The following is a 26,813-nucleotide window of genomic DNA, read 5'->3' on the forward strand; positions in this document are numbered from 1 at the left end:
CCCGCGTCTCCGAGAGCTCGCGGGAAAGTCGCCGCGGCCGGGCCGTGTGTGTGCGGGTGAGAGCACCGCGACCGAGCGTTGTTGACTCGGGACCGACCCGCTCCCTCACCTTCAAGACCTCGATCGCTACGGAGAGGAAATGCCTAGCGCGTGGTCCTCAGATGAGCTTCGGGAGTCGGGGCACTTAAATGTCAGAGGCTGAGCGTGACGGACAGTTAAAGCTCCAGCACTCTGCGCTTTCTGCAACTCCGCTGCCTCCGGGGTGCTAGCCTGTGTCCCTGCCGAGGATGCAGGGGCAGCGGTCACCTGCTAGGATGCGTGGAATGTTAAGTCGTGTGATCTTTGAGGTCAGCTCGGGATCAAAATCACACCTAGTCGCTTAATCCCTATGGAGCACCGTTGGAATGACGGTGCCTTCAGTCTGAAAACCTTTTAGAGGAGGGTAACGCCTGGAACCCCAAGATGAAACTCTTGAGCACGTTTTCCTCGAAAATCCTTGTTTAGAGATCAGTGACTTGAACTTGATTTTTTTTAAGTGATGAAAAGTTCAGGTATGTAAACGTTCCTGATTGAGCGATGGGAACCTTTGTTCCAATCTTCCAAGCAGCCATCTCACAGATGAGCTCTTTGCAAGCACCACCTGTGTGTACTAGAAGCGACAATTGAGGAGCCGTTGCAAGTAGTTGAGCAGAGCAGCAGTATCAAAATGTTCTTTTCACCAAGTCATCTGCAGGATGGATTTCAGCTGCAGAGCTTTGAAGAGGTTACGGCTGCGGCTCAGACGTGGGCATGGGCGGATGCAAAAGACAGCATCTCAGCCAGATAGTGAAGCTGCGTTTTTGTTGTTGTTGCTGTGTGCCATCGAATCCAACTTGCACAGGAGATTGTCCCTCCTTCTCCAGCGGAGTAGCTGGTGGATTCGAATCATGTGCCTTCGGGATTACAACGCAGTTTCTTGACTCTAGGCCACCAGAGCTCCAAAGCTGCATTTTTTTTTTTCCCTTTAAAGATTGTAAAGGGATCCATTCAATAATTAGTAAATGCATGCGTGTTTACTAGGTGCTGGGCACTGGGACTATGAAAGAAACAAGGCCCTCAATGGAGCTGATGATCAGGGAAGTCATTCACCTGTTCAACAAATAATTAAGCACTACTGTATAGTAGGCTGAGGATTTAATAGTAAATTAGACTCAAAATTCCCTGCTTTCTCTTCCGGTAGGGAATACAGACAGAAAAGAAATATGGATCAAAAGAAAGATGGATCAAAAGAAAAGGGCATGTGTGCAAGTCTGATGAGCAGTGATGCTATGAATGTGAACTCTACTGTGAAAGTATCTACTCTTCGTTCAAGAAGCGGCTGTGAGTGAAGAGAGACATGAATGGTTGGTTGTGAGAGCAGTGGGACTGAATGAATGGTTTCCCAGAATAGCAGAGGTGGTGGACCTGCAGCCAGTGAGCTGAAGGATTGAAGATGGGCTGAGGTCACTTCAGAGGAGAATTAGGAAGCAGAGGGGAGGGGGCCCCACAGTGCCCAATGGGTAGCATGAAGTGATTCTCTCGAGGGACCTGTGAGGTCCCGATTTGCCAACTGGTCAGCCACATGCATGCCAAAGTTGACAAGTGGCAGAGAAAGAGAGCAAACCTGGTCTTCCATCCCACCAGCAGGCACGAAGGGGTAGGATTTAGGGCAGGAAACAGAATAAAAGGAACTAGATCTGAGCAAGGTGGATCAACATTCACCATGCTGGGCCAACAGAGAAGGAATGCATGGACCTGCACTGGGACAGAAATGGACCCTTTAACCCAGGATTGCTGCCACACAAGACTTGGTGATGGCCTTGCCCTGCCCTGAAGTTGTCCCTGTAGTCAAGTGAACTTAAGTCCCTAGTTGCAAGGCCCATCGTATCTTACTCATCTTTGGACCTGCTGTGGACCTAGCATATGACAAATACTTGAGGTCTATTGGATTAAAATTTAAAAGAGTTGGGAGGAACCTCAGAATGATCTAGAGGAATTGTCAAGTTTGCTTTCTGTGGCATGTGAATCAAATCTGGGTTCTTTTGATGTAACTTGGGTCAGTCTCTCCTCTGATGATCAGTAGCAATTCAATCTTCCAGTAGGATTTTTCCCCCTCCCCTTAGGTTTCAGATTAGTAAAACCAGTGATTTTCAAAGTCTAGTCTGGGGATCCTTCAGAGGGTCCTTCCACACTCTGCCTTTTTCACTCTGATTTGCTTAGATGTGTGCAGTGGCATTTCCTTCCGCCTGCAGGACTCATACAAATAAAAATGGAGGAGGGAAACCCCAACATGAAAGAGGCCTGTTGAAACGTCCAACTGCCATTCTCTCAGAATGTTTGTCATCTTAACAGTAATAGGCTTAGTTGTAAATGAATTAATTGTTGTTTGTTATCTGTGGTGGTGAAGAATCTGACCCATAGCTGACCCCCTCCAGCGGGTTTCAAGAGGCAGTAAACTGCTCACAGAGTCTGGCCATCTTCCGCCCAAGGAGCAGCTAGTGGATTTGAACTGAGTGCCTCTGGGTTGGCAGTGCAGTTGTTTTGGCTTCCAAGATGACACAACAAACGATAAAACATTGACAAACCGATATATAAAATACACATCAATAAGAGCTCTTTGGGCTCACTAATTTTTCATGGCACAGGGGTCCTGTGGCCAGCGTTTTGAGAAATGCTAGTTACTGCTGCAACCCAGCCTCCCTCCTGTGAGGCTAAATTATGAGACCTCCTGCGGCTTGTGCCCTAGCTTTATCATGTGACCAGTAGGCCTGACGCAAAGGGATTTTCCCACATTAACTGTCCCCGTGACTGTTCAGTCTACCTTCTCAACCAGAGAAACCTCAGAAACCTGACTGGGGTATCCTATGCAGAAACACTCAGGACACCCTCTTACCCAGAAATCCCAGAGGTCATAATCCTTGGACTCGTTTTTCCAGTAACATAGGCTTTGTTAAGTCAACATCCACCCGTCATCAGTGGCTCTGCAGCAGACGGTGGGGGGCTGCTCTCACAGCTGAGAGAGCAGCTCAGAGCCTCTGAAAAATAGGCCTGCTTCACTTGTTCCCAAGTGAAACTCAACCACTTTAAGTCCCAATAGGATTGTTTTTTCTTGTCATTTGGTGTCAACAAGTCAAGCATGATCCATAGCGACCCTCCAAAAACAGATCTGAACATCTAGCTGGTTAATATCGTCAAATTCACCCTACAGTGCATAGAATGGCCCCTGGGGCTTGGTGATCAGAGCATCAAGAAATAACAGTTTGGGTTGTTTTTTTGTTTTTTGCCAGTTCTGCTGCCAAGTGGCCACAGGACTTTGGAGACACTTCTCTAGCTGTGCCTCAACTTCTCAATTCATCAAACAAGGACGAGACCCTCCCAGCCTGCTGACCTCACTAAGTGACCTATTTCCTGGGCACTCCCACGGCCTCGCCTGGCTGTTCTCCTCTCATTCAGCTTTAAATGCTCAATTCAGCCATACTGATTCCCAATAAACAATTCTCCAGGCACTTTTCTCTGATGTGTTTTTGTGGTTTTTTTCCCCCCCAGGAGACAAAAGAAACCTGATTTCCAGTTAGTAGCTTCTCAAACCCCAGGCTCCAGAAGTTAACAATACATCCACAAATTCTAGGCGCCACAACTAATGCTGGAATCGCAGGGCACTGTAATTGACAGCCGGCATTGCAGTAGGAGGTGTCTATTGTGCAGCCTTATTTGTTGACATTCATTCACTCACATTATCCAAGTTCCAGGCACCCATATGACTCCAGGTGACCCTTACCCCATTCAGTCCTTATAGCATCCCTGCGCCATCTGTAGGAATGAGGAAGCTTGTCCTCAGAGAGGTCATGAAACACGCTTTAAGGTCACAGAGTGTAATTCTAAGCAGTCAAGTGAGTATTCAAAGCTGATGCCAAAGTCCACGCGGTTCTCTTGTACCACACAAAGCATTTCATTAAAAAATGTTAGGACCTAGATCTTTAAGTTAGATTGGCTCTCTTTTCCTCCTATGGTTCTAATTTAGAAGTCTTGAAGCAATTTAAGACACATCCACCCAGAAACTTGGGAGACACACATTCTTAACTGCCAATCTTGTCTCAGCATCTACCCTCAATGCAACCATCTGTGTCTGGATTCCAGCACACAGGCTGTTCCAAGCCTGCAGGTCCCCTGTCCCACCTCCTCAGCCCTCCAGCATCCCAGCAGAGGCACGCAGGGAACGTACCTGTTGGCCTGCTTCCTGCAAGGGATGCGAACTATATTGCACACTCCAAATTCCAAACTAACCTCGATTCCTGAGGGGCCCAAGGTTAGACAAAGGGTTGGCGATGGTCTCAATACGAACATTTTCTCAGGATTCGCTAAGGGGAGAGTATTTGCCATTGGCTTCCAGACACTTGAGAAAGATGAAGCAATTTCTTCTCTAGAGACTTCCTGAGGAGTCCTGGTAGGGCAGTTGGGCTGCTAACCAAAAGTTTGGTAGTTCAAATCTGCCAGGTGTTCCTGGATAGAAAAACGAAGCAGTCTCCTCCCATTAGGATTTAGAGCCTCAGAAGGCAAAAGCGGGTCCCCGAAAGTCAGAATCAACCTGATGGAAGTATTTTTTCGGTACAGACCTGCTCAACCAGTGTCCTAGAGATGGGGCCTGCAGAGCAGTTTGGGTGGGTCTCAGTGAAGCAGCCCCCGGGCCAATCACTTGAAGCCACCTCATAGATTTACCTCAGGTCTCCCCGGTGAGTGTTCCAGGTGTACACAGCTCTAAAGAATGCTGATGCCCCAGCAGCCAACATAGCGGAGGCCCAAAAGGCTGATGGTAGTAGTTCTGGGGACAGACTAGCTGTACAACCTCTGTGCATCAGTTTCCTGTGCAAAGCAGTTAACACTGATATCCTTGAACTGGAAGCAGTATTGTGGAGCAGTATTAGAAGACAGTCCTGTGGGGTTGTTGTTGTTAGGTGCTAAACTCATAAGCACGTGTCCACTCAATGTATGTTATCATTAGCCGCTTCCAATGAGAAAATGACCCTGACCCAGAGCAGTTAAGTGACTTGCCTAAGGCTGAACAACTCTACTAACCAACAGGGCTTGAGTTTGGGCTTCTCTGCTATCAGGCTCTCTTTCCTCCAGGGCCTTTGGTTTGAGTTGCTGTCTCTGGCCTGATAAGGTCCCTTCTGTCAGCTCCACGGTCATTTCTGAGGCAGCCTTTCACAGCTTGCTTCCTGGGAACTCGTGCCCTCCTTCCAGACTCTGAGAATGCAGCTCCGCATGCTAGGAGCCTTTGAGTCACCTCCGTCTGTGAATCAACCTTCATCCAGCTCTTCTGAACAGAGAGAACTCGCCCTCCTCCAGTTTCTGGAACGAAACCCAGTGTTTTTCCCCTTGGATTTTTGCTTTCAGTGTGAACAGCTCCCCTCCAGCCTGGGGACTGAAAGCCAGAGGTGAATACAGGCATCTAACCATAGATTCTAGAAAGCACACTGATAGTGCAGGGACCCCTTCTTCACCCAGGCCTGGCCCATCAGCTGAGGTGAACACATACGCACACAGCTTGCTGGACATGCGCCCGAGGCAGCTGGGAGGAGGCTGATGACCATCTGAATCCTAGATGCTGGGCAGTTACCATGGTTACCAGAAGTTGCAGCTATTGGCTGTTGTAGCTATAGGGACAGATTCAGCTGACCTCTCAAGGTCCCTTCCACCCTGGGACTCTACAGTTACATCAAGCCAGTTGAGGCCATGCCTGCTATACGGGAACTAGGAGGTCATGTGACAAGAGAAGGTTCAGGCAGTGCAGGGTAAGCTCTCCTCCGAAGAACCTCTGAGGTCACCTTGTCTCAATGCATCACAAGTTTGAGTCACAAGCCTACTTCCTGCCTCTGCTGCATTCATTAAAAAAACAGAACCTCGCGTTCAGATCTTTTACGGCACACACTCCTGGCCACTGCTTTTCCTCTTCCTTCCATGGCTCCGCCCAGTAATTTTGTTAAGAGGCTTGTTTCTTACGGTGCCCAGGGAAGCAGCCCAGAGACTCTTGCATCACAGGTCTGGTGGGGTGGGCACCATCAGACAGGACGCCTGAACCGGGAGCCTTCTAAGAATCAGGAGGAAGGAAGTCATTCATGAAGGGAGCAGAATGGCAAGTGTGGCTTCCTCTTGCAAACCCTCTGACCAGAAGATGGTGGTTCCTTCTTACTCCACAGAAGTGGTGGCTTCTCATCACAGTCCGACTCCCACTGTCCCAAGGGTCAGGAGAGGCCAGGACAGTGGCTGGTTAGACCATGGCATCTTCCGCACCAGGGGCGACGACAGGCCTGACTCCAGAGACCTGAACTCAGGACAGACACGGCTGTAGGGATCTGCACCGTGTCATGGAGCCTGGGTAGGGGAAATACCCAGACTCCCTACAGGATAGTCAAACTGCCCACAGGGTTTCCAATGCTATAGCCTTTATGGAAGGCTCCTTAGTAGTACTGAGCTCCTAACTGAAAGGTTAGTAGTTCAAATCCACCAGGCCCTTGGGAGAAGAGATGGACAGTCTCCTCCCAAAAAGATTTACAGCCTTGGAAACCTGATGGACGGTCGATAGGAGTCAGAATTAATCTGATCGCAATGGGTTCAGTTTCACATCTTCCTCCCTCGGAGCAGCCAGTGGGTTCAAACCGCCAACCTTTCAGTTAGTAGTGGAGCACTTCAGCCAGTAGTGGAGCTGCGCCACCCAGAGCTCCCAGAAGTCCTACCACTCTGCTAAAACTTCCAATAATAGCTGCAAGCCTTTCCCTATTCCCGAAACATGCAGCACAGAGATGTGGAAAACCTCTGCTTATATCAAGATTACAACAAAGCCTTTATTAAATGTTACTCCTTCAAACAGGCTGCCCCTCACCAGGTGTCAACAGCCAGGGCTGGGGGGCTGTTGCTGTCATCTGATGGGGCGCAGCCCATCATGCTGCGCACCAGAAAAAAAAAGAAACCGAGCTGAGACCCCACACCAGGCAGACCAGCACGCCCCCCAGGCCTCACTCAGGATCTAGGCAAGAGGTAGGGGGGCACCCGCTCTCAAACCCGAGCTGGAGGACAGGAGAGGAAACCCAAGTCTAGCCTGAGTCACGCTCAGTACAGCGGGTGCTCCTCAGCCTCCACAGAGTGGGTCCCTGTGCCATTTCCTTTCCAAAGAAAAGGGTGCGAGATGAGGAGGCAATCTTGAGTTGTGTGTTGGTTTGATTTAAGGCTTTGGCTGTGGTCTTGCTGATATATTAAAATACTTTCTGGGAACGCCATCTCCTAAGCTCCCCCATCGTAACAAACATTATTTTCCAAAATGAAAACAGTGAGACGTGGAGCTGGGATTGCTGGCATTTAGCTCAGGGCCTGGGCGCGGCCTGGCCATCAGGTAAGGATGGAGTCGTCCACCTGCTCCACGGAGTCGGCCTGGCTGGCCAGCTTCCTCAGTGACCGCCGGTGGCACTCACTCAGCACCTCCAAGCTGGCCACGTCCAGGATCCTGGAGACAGACTGTGGGCAGGAAGGAGGGGAGGGAAGAGAGACATGGTCAGAACACAGGACTCCAGGCTGCAAAAATTGAGAATTGCATAAAGACAAAAAGGAATGTCAACTGGGGCCACTGAGCTGGAATGTGGCAGAATGAGGAAATGAGATGGACCCTGAGAAAAATGCCTGTGATGCTGTTCAGGTCATTTCGGTTTCAGGGCCCTGGGCTTCCATGGGACAGCTTTACCAGGACCCGTTTACAGCTTTAGATGCCACGTGAGGGCTCTGCCACTGAGAGGCATTTGGAAGCCTGGAGACGAGGAAGATGTATCGCCAGGTGACAGGCCAGCAGCCGCAGCCAGTCTGCTGCTCAGTACTGGCACCTCAGGGTGGCAGGGATGAGCACCAGGCCTGAATGTCATCACACAAGTGTGATAAGAAGCTGCCGCAGGCCCACCTTGCCGCCACCCCTGGCTCACCTGGAACACCTCTTCGCCCTGCCGCATCTTGAGGAGGTTGACGATCGCCTGGTCGCTGTAGGCCCTGACGCTGGTGTTTTTGTCCTTGGTGTTGTCAAGGAGAGCCTTGAGGACGGGCTTGATGGCCTGGGGCTCCAGGGCAGGTAGCGGGTCCTTATTTGCCCACCAGATCATCTTCTCGGCCACCAGCCTGATGTCACTTGACGGGTTCTGCAAACACTGCAGACGACATGCATGTTCTCCATTAGGCACACCCACTCGATGCCTCTAAATGCAGACTGTCCCATTCCCCATTAGACACCCTCGATCCTGGACAAGGCCTGGACTGTTCCCTTCTAGGGGAGGGCAGGCACACTGCACCCGGCCTGCCTCCCTCCTCATATCCCTCACCCATGGGCTCGCTGCCTGGTGCCCACCCAAGACTTTCACTTCCTCAATCCCGTCCTGCGCCTTCCTGCCCCGGGGCCTCTGTCCTGGCCACTCCTGCCATCTGAGACATGCTTCACTGGTGGGCTGTCATCCTTCAAGTCTCAGCACAAATATCATCTCCCCAGGCAGCCTGTCTCGGTGGGATCCCCCGTGGGGTTTCCGGTGTGTCTCTTGACTGCAGAGGTCTTGTTCGTCTCTCGCCTGTAGGGGCTACCCCTGCTGGGCACACAGTGGGTGCTCAGCCAAGAAATGCACATAAATAACTGAATGCTGGGTGATGCTTAAGTAGGTGGGTCTCATCAGAGCCGCAGAAGCTCTACGAGGGCTCTGGTGGCTGCAGAGCATCAGCGATCATCCCCAAAGAAGGCTCCACACAGGATGTCTGCCCACCAGCACCACACACATCTGTGGCCCCAGGCAGAGCCCCTAACATGCAGGTTCTTTGTGTGCATGGAGGTTTAAGAAACTGCTGCATCAGCCAGGGACGCAGGGCTCACCATCAGAGTCCCCAGTTCTTTCTGCAGGGCCTCAAACCTGACACGATACCTACACTAATCACACCATGCCTGCTGAAGGAGGACAGGAAAGGAAGGTATGGTAAGATCTGAACCCGGGCTGGTGCCTAATTCTATATAATCCGTGCCACTGAAACAGTAGCCCTGTTTGTCTTGAAACAACGTCTCCGAGAATCAGGCAACGAGTCAGACACCCTTCCAGAGAGAAGTTCACATGGGAATATTCTGCATCCTTTCCTTGGCATTTAGAGAGCTGCTGAGGCTCCCCATGGAGAAATCTAGAATAAAGCCCCAGGGCATTATTTCTGGGATTCTGTGGCCCTGGGTCCTCCTTCCATCTGAGCCTCTGCGCCACTCACTTTAACGAACAGGCTGGAGAGTCTGACCGGCAGCTGACCACCTCCTGTCTCGATGTGGTACTTCATCAGGAAGCCCATGCCCCGGACTCCGCTCACTGCAATGGGGATCTGTGGAGGAGAGAGTGAGCCTGTGGAGAGCTGGACAGGATGGCTTCCAGTCCCTTCCATGGACCAGCTGGGCTAGAGAGCGTCCCCTCCCCTACGGGTCCCTGGGTCCTGGCTTTTCACCACCCTCTCACTCTTCACCACTGCGCCCTGGAGACTCAACTGCTCTCCCAAACAGGCTGCCCTGGGGGCTGAGCAATGGATGGGTTCTGAGTGTCTAGTTCCCAGGACTTTAGAACCAAGACCCAGATTCTTCATTGTTTAGATGATGAATGTGGCAAGGAAAGGTAGAATTCGAACCCAGGACCCCGTGTACTGGCAGCGAGCTGATGGCCGGGACCTGCGGCAAGGGGGCAGCAAAGGAGTGTCCTGGCTCACCCTGTCGGCCACAGCGTTGCTGAGGATCATCTCCTGCACGTCGTTGCTGTACTTGCCGGTGCAGAGTCTGCCGGGGGCCACGCTCACGGCCACAGAGAGCGCCAGGCTGCGGCCATGCCGCACCATCCAGTCAATGCCAGACACGTCCGCTGTGGGGAGGACACCGCTGGGGTCAGCTTGCACTCAACAGCAAACTGGCACTGGTCATGATGGAGTGAGCCTGCCTCAAGATCCACACGACTTCTGGGAACCTGAGGCGAGCCCAGTCCGTCTAGGGACCTCAGTGTGACAGAGGGACCCCAGAGTGGCCTGGGATCTGAATGATGCTCCCTGAACAGAGATGTACAGGTACAGGACTAGTGGAGACGTCCTTTGCATTTTCTTTCTTCCCTCAAATTCATCTTCTCCATTTATAATTCCATGACACCAATGACATTCATTGTGCTCTGCAACCACTATCTTTTCCCAATCTGTCCACTACCATCCATTTGATTCTAAGAAGCAAGACTTCCAGGGACAAGACAGTACAAACAAGGGCTCTCGCCTGTGTGAAGGGCAACTCCACAGGGACCTACCCAGCAAGCACTGCTGGAGAACTGAGTTCAGCTCCTCCTCCGTCAGAAAGGCACACAGCTCCCCCAGACACCCAGCCGAGGAGATCCGAGTGTTGTCCTAGGGGAGCAGAGACAGGTGAGAAGGCAACGCAAGCAGCACTCAGCTCCAGGCACATAGGACAAGTAACTGTGAAACTGGGATGAAGCCCAGGACAACGGGGCAGGCGAGAGGCAGGTCACTCACTCCAGTGCGCAAACCTGTCCTTACTCCAGGCTCCATGCGCCAGACTGGGGCTGCCACTCACTGAAACTGCCACTCGGCGCGGAGTTAAAAATTACACACCCGATGCTTAATTATAGAAAAGCCCAGCATGTGTGCATATGGTAATCATCATCATAATAGCAATAATAACCGTCTACTCATAGCACCTTTTCTTCACAGGAAGTCGGAAAGCTTCGCATTTATTATCTCAATTACCATCAACAGCCCCGTGAGGCGGGGGTGGGGGTGGGGCCACACGGTCAAGAAGAGGGGAGCAGCTGCCCCATAAAGGACTCCTCCTTCAACAATCCTGTGTAGTCTGATGTCCTGAAGACCCCTTTTATCTCTGCTGTGTCAGGGTCCCTGGTCACCTCGGTTACTGGATTTGTCTGTGTAGGTCAAGCTGAAGTTACTCAGCATTCCAAGACATGAGGCCAGGCCAGGCATTCTCTCATAGTGAGGAGCATCACTGCTCTGGCCTGCTCCCCACCCCAGTCAGCTGCCTAGCAGAGTGGGTTTTAACCTTTGTGCTAAATTAATGGGTGTCCATTTGTCCTGCCCGTCCCATAACTGTGAAAAAACAGAACAGGACAAACGTCAATGTGGTCTCATTTTTCTGGTACTGTTGGTGAAGGAATAGGCTCAGAGATGGTGGGACTTCCAAGGTAATTCGAGGCAAATAAGTGGAATTGAACTCTGGCACCTGTCGTCCATCCAGAGTCCGAGCTCTACCCGGATGCCAGGCCAGCACCCAGACTGGCATTTCCAACCCAGTGGATGCTCTGAGGGGGAAGAGGGTGTGGCCAGCCAGCTGCGTGGGCCTCTGGGCTCTAAGTAGAACCCAAGTGCCAAACGAGGCAAGAGCTGGCTCTCTGACACCCACTCTCTCCAGCCTGATCTATTTTAGGCTCCAGCGTGGTGAGATGCAAATACGTTTAATGCTAACTTTTCCTCGTGCAGGGCATGCCCTGTAAAAGGCCTGCAGACTGTGCCCAGAAGCTGGACATGCCTGTCTGTGCTCACAGAGGAGGCCAGTGGCCTTAACAGGAGCACGTGGCCCAGGATTACAGCCACTCTCCCGAGCCAGAGGGACGCAACAGAGTGATGGCGTTCCCCAATGTGAGAGCGACCAAGTGCAAAGCACAGCACCCTAGAGCCTCTCCTGAGAGATTAGCCCTACAAACATAAATAGGTCACGCTACAGAGGGTTGTCTGTGAGAGGGAAAGAGAAAATTCTCAACCATGGGATCAACCCGCTCCAGGACCCCTGCAATGCTGAGGGCCAATGGTACCCCTCCCAGCTTCTCAACCATGGGATCAACCCATTCCTGGGGCCCTCCCATGCTGAGGGCCAACGATATCCTCCCAGCTTTTCAACCATGGGATCTACCCACCCCAGGGCCCCTGCAATGCTGAGGGCCAAGGGTACCCTTCCCAGCTTCTGGACTGGAAAGGCAGGGTAACGATAATGGGGCAGCAGGGGCTGAGGGCCCAGGGGCTGAGGGCCCAGGTTCCGGTTCTCAGGTGTTAGTATGCACCCCTCTGACCCAATACCTCCCACCACCACCACCACCCATTACATCTCTGAGGTCTGTGAACAGGCCTTGCTGACATCCAGACCAAGTCCAAGAGGGAGGATGGTACTGGACAAACAAGTGTCAGGTGAAGAAAACAAAAGGCAGGGAGAAAAAGTGACTGAAGGTCCATGAGCTCTCAGATGACAAGTGCAAGCACTCCACAGATTCACCTTCCTTCTCCAGAAAACCAACCAACGTCAACCTAAAGAAGTGTCTGGCCCATCGGAAGGAGTGACACAGATGCCAGGAGCCATCATCACCCCTGACCACCTGGCAGACGTATCAAACTCTTCGAACACAACACAGACACCAAACTAGAAACGCATGAGCCCACCAGCCAAGCCATGGGCCTGACTCACCTCGTCGTGTCCCAGCATGCCCAGCAGGAGCGAGATGACCTGTTTCCGGATGACAGCATCCACTTTGCCCCCTGCTCCTTGAATCACAAAGCGCAGGGCCTGCAGCATGGTGTCCCTGAAAAAGCGATACGCCCCACTGAGATGGGGAACCCTGCTACCATGGCACGCACCCTCCTGCCTGGGTCAGGCTCAGCAGCTGCCCAGCTTCCCCTGGCCCAGCCTCCTTCCCTGCGAGCACCTGATGCCCGAGTCCTCCACCAGGCGGATTCCGTTCAGCAGCTCGGTGAAGAGTGGGTCCACCTTGACATGGATGGAGATGAGCTTGCCCAGCGCCTCTGCGGCCTTCAGGCGCACGCCCCGGTTGGCGTCCTGCAGGGCTTTGGTAAAGGTGGTCTGCAGCTGGGGCAGGAAGGGCTTCAGGGCAATGCCAACCTATGTGAGAGAGCCACATTCCGGAGGGAATCTCATGAGGGAAACTGAGCCACAGATACAGGCAGCAGTCACAGTAAGCCAGCTCCACGCAGAGGCCAGGAATGGACATCCTACGGAGCAAAGAGCCACACCAGACAGGAGGCACTCGGCCCCCTCATCCATCTTTAGCATCTCTTCCTCATCAGAGTGGGAGGAGGAAGAGAAGGCAGTGGTGGCAGCAGGGAGCGGCCTTACAGCCTTGGCCAGACTGGCCTTGGTCACCTAGCCATGTGGACAAGTGATTGACAAAGCGCCTTTTCCAAACGCCTTAACGAGCAGGCCTGGCAGGTAGCTGTCAGCATTGCTGACTGACGGTTCTAGGCCAAGGTGGTGAAAGGGCCCGGCCACATGACAGGAGCTGCCACTTCCCAAGCGCTACTGCACAGTTAAATCCCTCGTGTCAGAGCTCTGAACTGCTTTGAAAGTCAGTCTTGGCTGCTGGAAACAAAGGCTGCATACATGCTGGACAGCGACCAAGAGGCTGGTATGAGATTCTGACCCAAGTAGCTCACTCCGAGTTGCACTGCTAACTTCAAGACCAAGTGCATCTGGTGGTTTGAATCCACCAACGGCTCTTCAGGAAAAAAATGGGCGCTCGTCTCCACCCATTACTATTTACAGGCTTGGAAACTCAATGGTAGTTGATCGTGTTTTGAATTTAAGGAAATAAGCAGTGGTGTGCAATTCAAAGGTGGTGTGGACCAAAGACACACATGAAGTGGTAGCATTATTACTCTCACATCGCAAATGAGGAAACAGGCTCTGAAGTTACCTGGCTTTCCAAAGCCGTTCAGGTCACACACAGTGGCGGATCTGGAACTAAACCCTGGTCCTAGGTCTGGAGTTTAAGCTCTTAGCCCCCCCTGCTATAGCCCTGCCCTGTATGTGGCTGGTACTGCGCTACTAATAGGATGTGTCAGTATCTGATTATCCGAGACCTAACTGGTGAACAATCAGCTGCTTCCCTCTCTCTCTCACCTTGGCCAGCAGGAGGCTGAGTGTCTCGAGCAGAGCCGCCTTCACATTCCAGCTGAACCGGTCTCCCAGGATGCGTATCAGAGGGCCGGTGATGCTGACCACTGAGGGCCTCAGGGCGTCCGCTGAGGTCAGCCTGATCACCAGGCCTAGGGCTTTGGCTGCTTCCTCTTTTTGATCAGGGCTGCCAGTTAAGACGCCTTCCCGCAACACTGGGAGGATGGAGGTGACACCCTGACAGGAAACTCACAGTCACAGTCATGTCTCAGAAGCTCGAGTCCAGATGCCTCCCGCCCAAGCAAGGAATGCCTGTCAGCCAGCCTCCCGTCAGCCCACGGAGGGATGTGCAGGCTGACAGGCCAAGAGGGTGCTGGCGAAGGAATGGATCCCAGAGAGAGCTATCCCGACTTGACAGGGACAAGAATCATAGGTAACTAAAGACAAGAGCCTGGCCGGCTGCCACCACAGCCTACTCATATGGCAGCACGGGCCCCTACCCCAATGCTATCTGTGAAGGTGCCGAGAGAGCACAGAACCAGCTGCCCGACTACAGAGCAGGCCAGGGGCAGGGGCAGAGGCAGGCTGCCCACCCACAGGATCCTGCACCCTGCGCCCTGGCCCCCTGCCCAGGCTTACCTTCTTGGGGAGGCAGAAGCCTGGCACATGCTCGCCTCTGCTCTCATTCCCTGCCAGCCGGATTTCTCTGTGTAGTTCTTCAATCAGTGCCAGCTGATTGCCAGCATCCAGCTTCTGTGGGGACCCAGGGACAAGGAGAGAAGGTGAGTTCTAACAGTCCTTGAGAATCACGTGAAAATGACACTGGTGGGTGGGGGTAAGAAACAGGACTGCTCATAAATTGATATACATTAAAGTTAGGTGGGAGCTTTGTGGGAGATTATTACAGGATGGAAGGCATCTACTCTCACGTTCGGAGTTTTCCACAATCAAGCAGATGGTTTTAAGGTTGCCCTAGAATGTCCACTATGAGTCGATTCTGACTCAGCAGTAATGAACAATGTCAGCAACCCAGATGATCACTGTTGCTGCTATCACTTGCAGTCAGAGGGCTCTATCTCATGATGACCCCGTGTGCAACACAACAGACAGCTGTCCAGTCCTGCCCTCTTCGGCATCACAACCATGTTCAAGTCCATTGATGCGGCCACTGCATATTTCATTTACCAACCAAGGGGGCTCCTCTTCAGACACTAAACTGATAGTACTCTGCCGGGGTCCAAGGTGTTTCACTAACTGGACTACTGTCTGCCTTAGCCTAGAAGGTCTGCTAAAACCTGTCCACCATGGGTGACAGTTATTTGAACTTGGGCTGCAATGCTTGTAGCATTACAGCAACACACAAGCCACCCAGCACAAAAACCCAACAGAAGAGTGGTGGGATTTACTGTTGCTGTTATGTGCATCGAGTCGCCTGCAATTCACAGCGACCCTCATTAACTCAGGGTCACGGAGTCACTTTTTCACAAGCTGCCACACTGTAATCCCAAAGACACGTAGTTCAAATTCACCAGCTGCTCAATCTCCTTCCAGGCAATTTGCTGTCTCTAAAAACACACTGAAGGGGCAGCTCTGGGTCAGTTCCAACTCAAACGGCAACAAGCAAAGCCAATGTCCAGCAACTGACAGAAAGGCTGGACATGTGCTCAGCGGGGACAGAAGCTGCTGGGTCAGAGGCTTACCTTGGTGATGGCGTTCAGAGCATCCCAGCTCTCCTCCAGCACCACAGGGTTGGAGTCATTGAAGAGGCGGATCAGACCCGAGACCAGGCTCCGCAGGTGGCTGCTGTAGTCGGCTCTGGTGCGGGAGCAGTAGATGTTGAGGATGATGGCGGCAGCCTGCCTCATGCCCACATCTGGGCTGCGCGTAGCGTCCAGCAGGTCTTCAATGATGATCCGCTGTCCTTGCTCATCCTCCACCGACAGGATCACAGTCTGACAGTTGGCCATCTCCTAAAGACCATGGGGGGCACGGGGCTAAGCGCACGTCCTCGGCAGGCAGGGCCCGTGAGCTCACAGGCATGACCACGACAGCCCTTACCAGCTGCTCGCCTGCAGTGCCAAGCTTGTCCTTCAGGGCCACCATGACTGCGGGAAGGATCACACTGAGATGACGGGTCAGGGCGTCGCCTGCCACAGATGAGAGGAAGGCCAGCACCCGGGTGTTGACAGGCGGCGTTGTCAGCTGGAGGAGGAGGGAGATCGCAGCTCAGGGTGGGCTGAGTGCTCACTCCTGTCGTTGTTAGGTGTTGTTGCTTGTGTGTGACATTAACTTGTTACCAGGCTCTTGGAATACAGAGAGGAGGAGAGATCCACTACACAGAGCCACATCTGCTCCTCAGAGATCAGAGAAGAGAGGTCCTCATGCCTGCATCGTCCCATCCCCACCTGCCAGACCACCAAAGAGGTCCAGCACTAAACGATGTGGCTGTGACTTCCAGGTGGAAAGTGTCTGCAATGCGGCGGGATGTACCTTGGGCACGAGGTAGGGCAGCACCACCCGACTCTTGATGGCCATAACCTGCTTCAGACCGTCCAGGGCAAACTCTGCCATCTTCTCGTCCTCCTACACAGGGTATGGGAGAACCCTGAGGCCCAGCTCCTGGGCGCATCCCTGCTGACTCCACCCACCTGGCCCACCACCTTCCCTACCCTCCTCCTTCCTTCTCTCCCTCTCAGAGATCCTGGGTTTAGCCCTGCTAAAAGTCAAGCACAAAAGTTAAAGCTGGCCCTGCCATGCCCAGCGCCTCTGCAGGACCAACCTTCCTGCTTCCTGTCTACCTGTGAGGGCCCAACCAGGAGGTGCCAGGCGCATCACTCACCAGCTGCTTCAGCAGGAACGGGAGGATGTCCTCCAGGGCCTGGTGGCCAATGGTGGAGTGCAGCTGCTCGAAAGTCTTAGCCGCTGCCTCCCTGACCTCCTCCAGCGGGTCACACAGCGCCTTCCGGGCCGTGGGCACGAGGGACTCGGAGAAATACAGCACCTGCAGGAACACGGGAACCCCAAGATTGACGTGGGAGAGGAACCGAGGGCAGAGCCACTTGTGAAGACACTTGTCCTGGCCCACACAACCCCATGTGACTTTTCTCCACATCTAGCTCTGTAGTGAACGTTCATGTATTTAAAAAGCACACAAAATGTGTAGCGTACTCCTAATGCATTAAGAATCAAAAGCTTGATTTTATGTGAATTCTCTGATACGCGCCATCTCCTACACAAAATCCAGATGGCTTCACACAGCCTGGTCCTTCACAACCTTCTCTCCCTGGAATCTTCCATGGATTTTCTTGAGCACGCCTTCAAGGTTCAGTTCAGAGCCTTCCTGCTCTGTGAAGTCTACGGGGCTACAGCAGGGTCAACGATGGCTCACTGTTTGCTCTGGAACCAAGTCCATCTCAGTAGAGCTTAATGTGAACTGCACATTCCAGTCCACACGGCCGCCTCACACCGGACCACGGGTGCCTTGTGGGCCAACACTCGGCCTCTCGGGGGCTTGGGAAGTAGTCCATCATGAGTCACAACTTTATACTCGACAAACGCGAACATAAAGCACCCAAATCTAAAGGGTGCATTAATTCATATGGAGGGGGAGGGACCAGTAAATGAGACAAGGGTGCCTGGACTGAGCCGTCAGCCACTTGCTCACATCACTCGGTACTTGCATCTGAGTGGAGAGACTCCGCATTCTCTGCCTACTTCCCAGGAATCAGTTTAGAAGATCAGTTACCTTAGAAAGGAAGGTCAGCGTCAAGTGCTCCAGAGCCCTTGAATATCGCTACTATGGAAACAGTACTATGACTCCAGACAATACACCTCCACCCACTGGGTACTTCAACTCTCACTACATTACTTCTAAGAATGAGCACACACCCCGCCCGTTCCCACCGCCCTCCTCTCTGCTGAGGAAGTGCCACACGTCTTCTTTATACCCATGAAGACGTGGGGGGATGCTCAGGAGAGGTGAGGGAAGGATCCCCTTCATTTTCCAAAGGCCACCTGAGGCCTTGAACAGCTCATTTCTTAGCAGGTGAAAGTGGAGCAAAGCTGAGAGGAGGGAAACAGAAGTAGGGCCTGGCCAACAGCTGATATCAGAGGGAAACCTCTGGGAAGCTTCTGGTGATGGGCCCTGGCCTCAAGTCAGGTCACTCGAGTGGGTGCAGCCCAGGGCCCCCAGGCAGATACTCACGGCATCACGACTGGTGGACTTCATGATCTCGCTTAGCCCGATGCACACCCCCTGCCTCTCATCGCTCTTCGGAGAGCGCAGGCCTTCCTCCAGGATGGGGATGATCTCAGGTAGGATCTTCTCCCCAAGCTTCCGGACCAGATCGCCCAGTGTCCGGGCTGCTATCTGTGGACAGAGACCACCTCAGGATGAGCCTCCTGGAAGTTGGGGCACTGGTTTAGCTCCCCCAAATGCTCCAACCCTGAGTGAGGTCCCAGGGCACTCGTCAAACAAGACAAAATAGAAGAATTTGCACACCGCCATGACTCCACATGACTTGTAGGAAGGGCCATATCCCTGGGCTCCCACTGGAGCCCAGCAGTCACTGGGACAGATGAGCTCACTGAAGAGAAGCCGAATGTGGCATAAATGCTTGAAGGGCAAAAGTCACCGCCTCTCCTGAGACATCCCTGGGCTCAGAGCTCATCAGAGTCACACACACAATCTGCTTGCCAGTGCAAGCTTTGAAGAGGGCCAAAGGGGACTGGTTGTGGCAAGCAGCCCAGCCGGCAGGCCCCAGGCCCATTCACCAGCCTCCTCTCACACCATGCTGGCTCCTCCCGGCCTTCTCGCTTCAGCCTCACTGGCCGGTGCTCAGTGCGGGGTTTGCCATGTTCCTGCCCACCACACCCCATGCTTGTTTGTATCTAAGGTATTTTATCTCCTCTGCCATGTGTGTTTTCTCATCCCCTCTTCTGCCTAATGCTTCCTTATCTTTCATTTTTAAGTATCATGTCTTCTGAGAAGCCTTCCCTGGGGCCCGAGCTAAGTCAAATGCTCCTATTTACAAGCATCCATATTTCCACGTAGAAGCTCTGGTGGTAGAGCTTGTGCTACATGCTGGGCTGCTAACTAAGAGGCCAGCAGTTTGAATCCACCAACTGCTCTGTGGGAAGACTGTCTCCTCCAGTAACGATTTATGATTTAACGATCCCAAAACGCGGTAAAGGGTCATTAGGAATCAGAAAGGACTTGATGGCAGGGGATCTGTTTTGCATTTGACATTGTCACATAACACTTCGATGGCTGCATACTACAATTTTTTTCATTTGCTTCATGTCTCTACTTCCAGTCTGTAACTCAAGGAAGAGTGGGGCTATATCCTCCATTCCATCTACAGGTTCAAAGCCCTTGCTTAGTGAGCACACAGTAGGTGTTTCAGAAATATCTGCTGAATGAATAATAAACAGATGGTCCCGGTTAGCTCAGGCCTGGTCCTTCTCCCCTAGTCACTGCAGATCCAGCTTCAAGGTTGTCATAGGCTGCGGGGTCAGAAGAGGAAGACTTACTGTCCTCTTGTCCGCACACGTGCTAGCCAGGAATCCCAGCAGGAGCCCGAAAAGTGTAGGAAGGATCTCACGCAAGGTACGCGGGGTGTTGGAGACCACAATCTTCCAGACGTGCAGGGACGCCTGCCGCACCACCAGCTGGGTGTCCGAGCGGCCCATGTACAGCCCAGCCAGCACCCGGTTGCGCCGATCAACCCCCAGGGCTGTGATGATCGCCTGTGGCCAGCGGGGTATGGGGTAGGGAGGACAAGAGAGTGCACAGGGGATAAGGAGAGTGTCAGGGCTGCCAGGTCTCAAAGACCTGGCCACCGCACAGCAGGGACAGTCATCCCAGGTCAGACACCTTGTTGGACTGGGCAGTTCCAAAGTTGTCATCTTCAGAGGCCGTTTCCGTGGTCATCTTCCCAGTGACACCTGAGATGTGGAACAGGAGGTCTCCCAGGAGCTGAACAGAGCTGAACCTGGGAAAGGCAGCAAGAACAGAGTCACACCACTGTGAGGGGCGTCTCACAACCCCAAGGATGGCCAAGAGTCGTGAATAATTACCACTTTCCAGCTTTCCACTGTGACTGGAGTGAACATTTACAGAGCAAACTGGCTTTCCATTCAACAAACCACATACATTAAGCTCAATTTTCATTTCTTTACACCTTCCTGCATGTTTCCAAAATTTTCTACTAATGACCCGTTGTTGTTACTGTTTATCGCTGTCGAGTCGAGCATGACTCATAGCAACCCTATGAACAAAAGGCCTGAAGGCCTTCTACAACTATCGACATTTATCAAAGTTCATACAGTTTCCAGAGGCATGTTGTGTAGAAGTGGAGGCCACTTAGCATTTTCACAAAGGCATTCGCATTATGTGATTGTGCAGAGTTTCCCGACTTATGTGAATATGTGAAGATCTCTACAGCCAAGGTCCCGGAGGGACGCATGAACAGAAGACCAGGAATCCCGATCATCAGGAATAGAGGAGTGGGGAGAAGCCTAGAGAGATGAACTTAATTTCATGTCAAATTAAATCTGACTTCATCTTTAAGGTTACAAAAATAAGTCAAACAGAAAATATGAGAAATAAAGGAAAGTAGAGAATTTCAACAACCACTGCCCAGGGAACCTTGCACCCCGGTAACATTATTTCAATTGATGAAAACAGCCAGGTGCTCAATCCTCTCCAACACGGGCAGAAGGGGGCGCTGCACATGCGGGGCCACAGCTGACACTGGGTAAGAGGCTGACTGGCGACGGTTGAGACACAAGCTGAAGGTTGTATGGGTCAACTCATTCTACCATTCTTTTTCATTTTTTTCGCTCCAGTCCCAAGGTCCCATCTCATATAGTTCGGCCCTGGCTGCTGCCACCATAGCTGGAGCTGGAGCAAGAACGTTTGGTCTCAAAGGGCGTCCAACATTCCTCTTGCTGCTGCTTTTCTGCTGAGGAGGGGAAGGTCTAGTCCTCTATCATTCTTGTCATTATCTGGCTAAAATTTTTTAAATTCACAATATGTGGATGTGCTATATGTTTTTTAAAAACAATCTCTAATTTTTCAGGTGATAAACAAGAACTCCAGTCCATGGTCTTCACAATTCCTTACTATGCATCAAAGAGCTGGATAATGACTATGAATGATAGAAGAAGTGATGCCTTTGAGTTGCAATGCTGGAGGAGAGTCTTGAACATACTATGGACCACCAAGGAAAAAAAATAGGTGTGTCCTGGATAGGGTGAAACCAAGGCTCGGATTTTTTTTTCCCCCAAGGCTCAGATTTTGAAGCTCCATTTCACACACTTCGGGCATGTAGCCAGGAGGGACCAATCCTTGGAGAAAGACTTCATGCTCAGAAGGGTGGAGGGACTGAGCAGGAAAGAAGCACTCCAGATGAGATGGACTGATACAGTAACTAGGGCAATGGGGATAAGTGTATGGGAGTCAGTGAGACTGGCTCAAGGCAGGCTTCAGAGCTATTGTACATAGGGTCGCTATGAGTCGCAGGCGACTTGACAGCACATAACAACCACAACAACAAACAAGAATCCAAAACCAAATTCACTGCCACTGAAAACGGAGAGCAACTCAACAGGACAGAGAACAGCTCAATAGAGCTTCCAAGACTGTACCTTGTACAGAAGCAGACCAACACATCCTTTCCCATGGAGCAGCTAGTGGGTTCAAACAGGCTACCTTTCGGTTAGCAGTAGAGAGGTTTCTGCAAGAGAAGGATGGACAGTCTCCTCCCATGTGATTAACTGCATCTGAAAACCCACTAGAGGGTCAGCTCTAGATCAGTTCTGACTCAGCGGTACACAACAAGAAGACAGCTGTAACTACTGTGCCACCAGAACTCCTAATAAACAACACTGCAGCAAATACCCTTCTACATACAGCACTTGCCTGTGTCCTTGGCTAAATTCCTAGAAGTGGAATTTCCAGGTTAAAAAGGCTATTCATGTTTGCAATCTGAATACAATCCAGCAATCCCACAACAACTTACATATCCTAAAGAAATGAAAACGGAGACATGAAGGGTTCCGTGTACATCCATGACCACTGCAGCATCATTCATGATAGCAAAGAGATGGAAACAACCTAAGTCCATCAGTGGACGCACGGATGAAGATCACTATTACACTAATGGAATACTTTGCAATGCTGATGCAGCACCTCCTAACAGGGATGACCCTTGATGTTTTCTCGTTATTGTTAGGTGTCACTGAGTTGAGCATGATGCCCAGCAACCCTATCAACAGCTAACCTGAACCCTGCCCTATCCTGCTGCCATCCTCATCATCTCTGACACACTAGAGCCCATTGCTGAAATCACTGTCAATCCATGCTGAGTAAGTCAATCACAGAGGACAAATATTATATGAATCCTTTACTATAAAAAGTTAAGAAAAGGTTTACACATAGAACGAAGCATTCTTTGCTGGATACTAAAGATGGGGGATGAGCAAAGAGAGGAAGAAAAATCACCAACTAGGTAAGATCAAAGAATACAGCCTTCAGTATGGACTGTACCTCAACATCAAGAAAACAAAAATCCTCAACACCAGGCCAAAAGGCAGCATCATGGTGGAGAATGGATTGAAGTTGTTAACGATTTCATCTAACTTAGATCCACAATCAACACCCCTGGCAGCAGCAGTCAGTTACAGGGGGCGAGTCTGCTGTCAGGGACCTCTCCAGAGTGATAAAGAGCAATGATGTCAGTCTAAAGACTAAGGTGTGACTGATCCAAGCCATGGTCTTTTCGATTGCTTGCTATGCATCTGAAAGCTGGACAATAACTAAAGAAGAACTGATGTCTCTGAATTGTGGTGCTGGAGACGAGTACTGACTATGCCATGGACGGCCAAAAGAACAAGTCAGTCTGTCTTGGACAAAATAAAACCAAGGTACTCCTTAGATATGAATCCCAGTCTCATCCTACTTTGGAGAGGCCAGTCCTTGGAAAAGGACATCATACTTGGGAAGGTGGAAGGTCAGCACAAGAGAGGAAGACTCTCGACTAGATGCACTGACACAGTGACAATAGCAATGGGACAAGTGTGTCAGAAATGGTGAGGCTGGCTCAGGACAGAGCAAGATTCAAAGCCACTGTTCACAGGGCTGCTATGAGTCGACTCCACAGCACATAACACCAACATGTAAGAGAATCACACACAACTGGGTGAAGGAAATATATGAAAGAGGGGGAATCAGCACAATACCACTAGGGAAAAGGAGACACAGAGCGGTGCACCAGAGTTACAGATAACACCACAGTGACATTACATGCACAACCTGGGATTCTCATAGCAAGGGACATTAATTCATGAGTCTATATATAGGGAAATGAGAAAGATGGATCAAAGAAGTATGCAGAGGCAAATGAGGCGTCATCACAGCCATACAGGTGTGACAGATGTTATTTCTATACATGTATCTGTATGGGATGGAAACAGACCCATGCATATTGTAGAACAAACTGGTGAGAAAGTCAGTTAGCAGGACATGGTCCACAAAGACAATGCTCAGCAATCTGCTATGCTAAACGGCCATCTGGTGCTGGGTGCCATCAGGTTCACTCTGTGAACGACAGATCTGAACCTGGCCCTCTCCTGTGACATCCTCACCATCTCTGACACACCTGAGCCCACTGTTACTACGGCCATTGTGTTGATTCAGCTTGTTGAGGAAGGTGGACTGACCAGTAGCTGCAGCAATGGGCTCAAAGAGTATCAGAGAATAAGGATGGGACTGGATAGACAGAAGAGGGTTCAGATTCACTTGTTCAGAGTCACTATGAGTCAGACTTGATTCAGTGGTACCTACCAACAATTAGGCCTCAACTTTCAGACTAACAACAGACAGAGTTATTGAAGAACAGGGAAGCATGCACTCTTTAGCACAATCCACCATACAAGACCAAAGGAGCATCATCTGCACAAGGAGAAAGCTCAGAAATCAAGGGAGAAGAAGGATGAATAAAAATGGGAAACACAGGGAGGTAGTGGGAAGAGTACTGTCACGATGTGCTTGTAACTAGTATCATTAACAAACTGTGTATGAACTGTTAAATGCAAAGCCAATCTGCTCTGTAAACTTTGATTCAAATCACAATAAAACAGAATGTTCAATTAAGAGAGACTATGAATTCAACTCTGTGAGGCTGAACACTGTGACACGGATGTGTCAAATGCGTTAATGGTTGGCTACCCAATGCGGACAGAGAGTGGGGTGGAGCTCCCCAATTAAAACAAGTGTGGAAGGAGGAGTGGCATCCACTTCCATAATAGCTTGCCTCCGGAAACCCTACGAACCTGGAGAGAGGATGAAAGGCACCCAAGTGTCGAGGACTCTCCTTCATAGGGTCGCTATGAGTCGCCTGCGACTCGACGGCACTTAACAACAACAACAACAACAACACAACAAACTGGAGAGTTACAAAATCAATTGTCTGGAGAAAACTGAAAATTAAGCTTTCTGTTTCTCAACTAGCAACTCACCTTATCCTCCAAAGGTCGTCAAACAGGCCCTGCTCCAGCTGGGGCAGCAGGAGGGCAATGGCTGTCTCTGCATACATGGAGATGACCCGCTGGCCCGCTCTCAGTGCCGTATCGCGTACAAACTCGTTCTCATCAGCAAGAGCCTGTGCACGGTGGGGATGAGTCAGCCAGGGCTGCCCCCCGAGACACAGGACCCAAAGGAAGTGGGTCTCCAGAGTTGGCAGAGGAGGACCCCGGCCACCTGGCCCTCAGGAGAGCACAGTGCCACTCCCTCCTCATGGCCAGCCCCACCACAGTCACTCAGACCTACTTTGAGGATACAGGGGATGATAGGTCCCACGTAGGGGGTAAATTTGTCCCCAAAGGTGATGGGCAGGTAGTTGAACATCATGATGTAGCCGTCTCGGACATGGGGGGCGATGTCCACTTTGCCGGCAGTAGCCACAATTTCCGGCATCAATTTATCCAACTTCTCAACCCCCAGGCCAGCCATGACCTCAGCCAATCCTACAATGACACGCAAGAATGAGGCCCTTGGACATGAGGGCCTGTGAGGACACCCCTGGTGTGGTCCCAGCCTGCTCGGGCCTCACCCTGTGCTGCGCCAGAGCGGTCCACGGAGCTCTGCTCGTAGGTGAGGGTTTCCATGAGCCACGGTAGCAAATCCTCAAAGCACGACTCCCCCATGCCCTTCACCATGGCCCCGAGGGCCTTTGCAGACACCGTCCGCACCTGTCAGGGAAGCCAGAGTGGGGGTGGGGGTGAAACGCAGTACAAAGACGGGACTCCACAAGAACAGGGAGGGGCCTCTACCATACACACACAACAACAGTCTGGGGAGTCATCAGGTATCCATTTTTGGGGATTGGGCTGAAATAATGAGTGTCTTCCTCTCCCCCTATAGACTCACCTCAGGCACAGGGTCCAGAAGGGAGGTCTTCAGGCCAGGTGTCACACTGGGCAGGTAAGGAGCCAGGTCCTGCAAAACATCAAAGAGACTCAGATGGTTCCCTTGTCACAGCTTCCTCTGAGCCTGAGTGGACCCTGACTTCATCATTCTGCCGCCAAGGTGGGCTCAAGAGAGGCCGCAACAAGAAAACCCACTGGCTTATCAAACAGGTGGGGAAAGTAACAGACAAAATATCTTTCTGTATGACCCCACCCTACGTGACACATGGATTCCCTCAGTTCCCTTGTGATGGCATGAGGACACCTCTAAGGGATCCAAGAAGTGGGCCCAGATGCAGCTGCGCCATCACTGCAGTCCACCCCCTCATGCCTCTGCCCTTCCCTTGGGACCAGGACCTGATCGGCTTCTGGAACCTTTAAGAAATGAAATTTCAGGGGAGCTCTGGTGGCCTAGTGGCAAGGAGCTGCAACTACAATCCCAGAGGCACATGGTTCGAATCCACAAGATGCTCTGCCGGGAAAAGGAGGGACAATCTCCTCCTGTACCAGTCAGATCTGATTTGACGGTACACTCAAACACACACACACACAAAAAAAAGAAATGAAATTTCTTTCACAGGAACATGGAAAACTTGTGATCTTTTTGGAGAACAAGCAACACAGTTGCCCAGGAAAGTGTGATATTGGTTCCAGGTGGAGATGACATTACAGAGCTGAGTACTCTGCATTCATGAACACCTTCATTAGCCCTGCTGACCCAGTGACTGTGGCAATGAGGGCAGGTATGTCAGAGACAGTGAGGTTGGCTCAGGATAGGGCAGGTTCAGAGCTACTGTTCAGAGGGTCTCTAGGCATCAACCTGAAGGTGCATAACAACAGCCTCCACCACCCAGGACTTGCATAGAGTTATCCAGGTTGTGCAGTAAACAAAAAACACACCTTAGACATTACAGATTTCTATGTCTATTGACAAAGTGACAACAAAACATGTTATGTATTCACATATTTTCCAATATATGAGAATAACTCATACTGAAGAAAGGGTGCCTTTCTCTAACTCATAGACAGGCTACCAGAAAAAGCCAGCAAAATGCTGAGCCTGTCTTGTCGAACCCCAATAAGCTTACCAGGTTCTGCATGGTCACAATTACCAAAGGGCAAAATAAAGACAAGAATTAGAAAGCTCCTTAGTCTCAGTAGACCATACAAAGGGAAACTCTGTGTGGGAACCGTAAATCTTGGACCTCTCGCGCCCTCCTCCTTGCTGCCTTTTTCCCTGGCCTATCACTTAACGCCCTTCTGTGTGCTGTCCTTACAGTCTTTTAAAACAGGTTCAAGTTCTAAAAATGTTACCACTGCCCTGCAACAAAATCAGTTTTGTGAGCTGTCTTGTAGAATATGCATTTTTTTATTGTTTTTT

The 26,813-nt window shown here is 51.3% G+C and overlaps 1 protein-coding gene across 1 annotated transcript in view; it reads right to left on the bottom strand.

Moving 5' to 3' along the window:
* Positions 1-7,401: 7,401 nt before the first annotated feature.
* Positions 7,402-26,813, bottom strand: part of GCN1L1 (GCN1 general control of amino-acid synthesis 1-like 1 (yeast)) — a 77,628-nt gene continuing 58,216 nt past the window's right edge. The window contains exons 39-58 of the mRNA XM_006890420.1: positions 25,395-25,463; positions 25,078-25,216; positions 24,795-24,991; positions 24,485-24,627; positions 19,839-19,956; positions 19,496-19,711; positions 18,168-18,332; positions 16,803-16,964; positions 16,454-16,546; positions 16,022-16,165; positions 15,664-15,933; positions 14,603-14,716; positions 13,970-14,200; positions 12,759-12,952; positions 12,521-12,635; positions 10,344-10,440; positions 9,769-9,917; positions 9,286-9,393; positions 7,983-8,201; positions 7,402-7,527 (exon numbers count right to left, since the gene is read on the bottom strand). Of these exons, the coding sequence (XP_006890482.1) occupies positions 7,402-7,527; positions 7,983-8,201; positions 9,286-9,393; positions 9,769-9,917; positions 10,344-10,440; positions 12,521-12,635; positions 12,759-12,952; positions 13,970-14,200; positions 14,603-14,716; positions 15,664-15,933; positions 16,022-16,165; positions 16,454-16,546; positions 16,803-16,964; positions 18,168-18,332; positions 19,496-19,711; positions 19,839-19,956; positions 24,485-24,627; positions 24,795-24,991; positions 25,078-25,216; positions 25,395-25,463 (3,069 nt within the window). The remainder of the gene's footprint in view (positions 7,528-7,982; positions 8,202-9,285; positions 9,394-9,768; positions 9,918-10,343; positions 10,441-12,520; positions 12,636-12,758; positions 12,953-13,969; positions 14,201-14,602; positions 14,717-15,663; positions 15,934-16,021; positions 16,166-16,453; positions 16,547-16,802; positions 16,965-18,167; positions 18,333-19,495; positions 19,712-19,838; positions 19,957-24,484; positions 24,628-24,794; positions 24,992-25,077; positions 25,217-25,394; positions 25,464-26,813) is intronic.

The sequence above is a fragment of the Elephantulus edwardii genome, unplaced genomic scaffold, assembly GCF_000299155.1.
Source record: "Elephantulus edwardii isolate Elephantulus edwardi_28Jun2011 unplaced genomic scaffold, EleEdw1.0 scaffold00089, whole genome shotgun sequence".
NCBI classification, from domain to species: Eukaryota; Metazoa; Chordata; class Mammalia; order Macroscelidea; family Macroscelididae; genus Elephantulus; species Elephantulus edwardii.